Below are 737 nucleotides of genomic sequence, written 5' to 3' on the forward strand. Positions count from 1 at the left end.
ATGTCGCTCATCCCAAGCTTCTTCGGTGGCCGTGATCCATTCTCAATGGATATCTGGGATCCATTTGGCAACTTCCCCTTTTCAACTTCCGTATCTGTTCCTCGATCGCAATTCTCCAACGAAACAGCTGCATTCGCCAATGCCCGAATCGATTGGAAGGAGACCCCAGAAGCCCATATCTTCAAAGCTGATCTTCCGGGGATCAAGAAGGAAGAAGTGAAGGTGGAAGTGGAAGAAGGGAGAGTCCTTCAGATCAGTGGAGAGAGGAGCAAGGAGCAGGAAGAGAAGAATGAGCAGTGGCACCGTGTCGAGCGTAGCAGTGGTAAGTTCCTGCGAAGGTTCAGGTTGCCTGAGAATGCAAAGCTCGATCAGGTGAAGGCTGGCATGGAGAATGGAGTTCTGACTGTCGCCGTGCCGAAGGAAGAAGTGAAGAAACCAGAGGTGAAGGCAATTGAAATCTCCGGCTAGAAGCTTCCGTTCCTTAACGCCGCGTGTGGTTACTACTTACAAATATGAGTTAGGATTTTCAGAGATGCTCTTCTCTTGTTGTTGTAATTTTGAGTTAGCGCCAGCTGGTGTTGGGGTTGTTGTATGAGTACTTATGAGCGTTCGTTCTATTGTTATCTATCATTCTATCAATATGTAGATGTCAAAATAATGGTATCGTTCATTGGTTTTGTTTCGGCGACATATGAAAAAACCCATATCGTTCATTGGTTTTGTTTCCGGTTCTATCG

The 737-nt window shown here is 46.4% G+C and overlaps 1 protein-coding gene across 1 annotated transcript; it reads left to right on the forward strand.

Moving 5' to 3' along the window:
- On the forward strand, nucleotides 1–468 carry LOC149002009 (18.1 kDa class I heat shock protein-like). Its single transcript, XM_089136550.1, has one exon. The coding sequence runs from the start codon at nucleotides 1–3 to the stop codon at nucleotides 466–468; it is 468 nt and encodes a 155-aa protein (XP_088992676.1).
- The last annotated feature ends 269 nt before the right edge of the window (nucleotides 469–737 follow it).

The sequence above is a fragment of the Hakea prostrata genome, chromosome 10, assembly GCF_041222555.1.
Source record: "Hakea prostrata isolate BN-2017 chromosome 10, UWA_Hpros_2, whole genome shotgun sequence".
NCBI lineage: Eukaryota > Viridiplantae > Streptophyta > Magnoliopsida > Proteales > Proteaceae > Hakea > Hakea prostrata.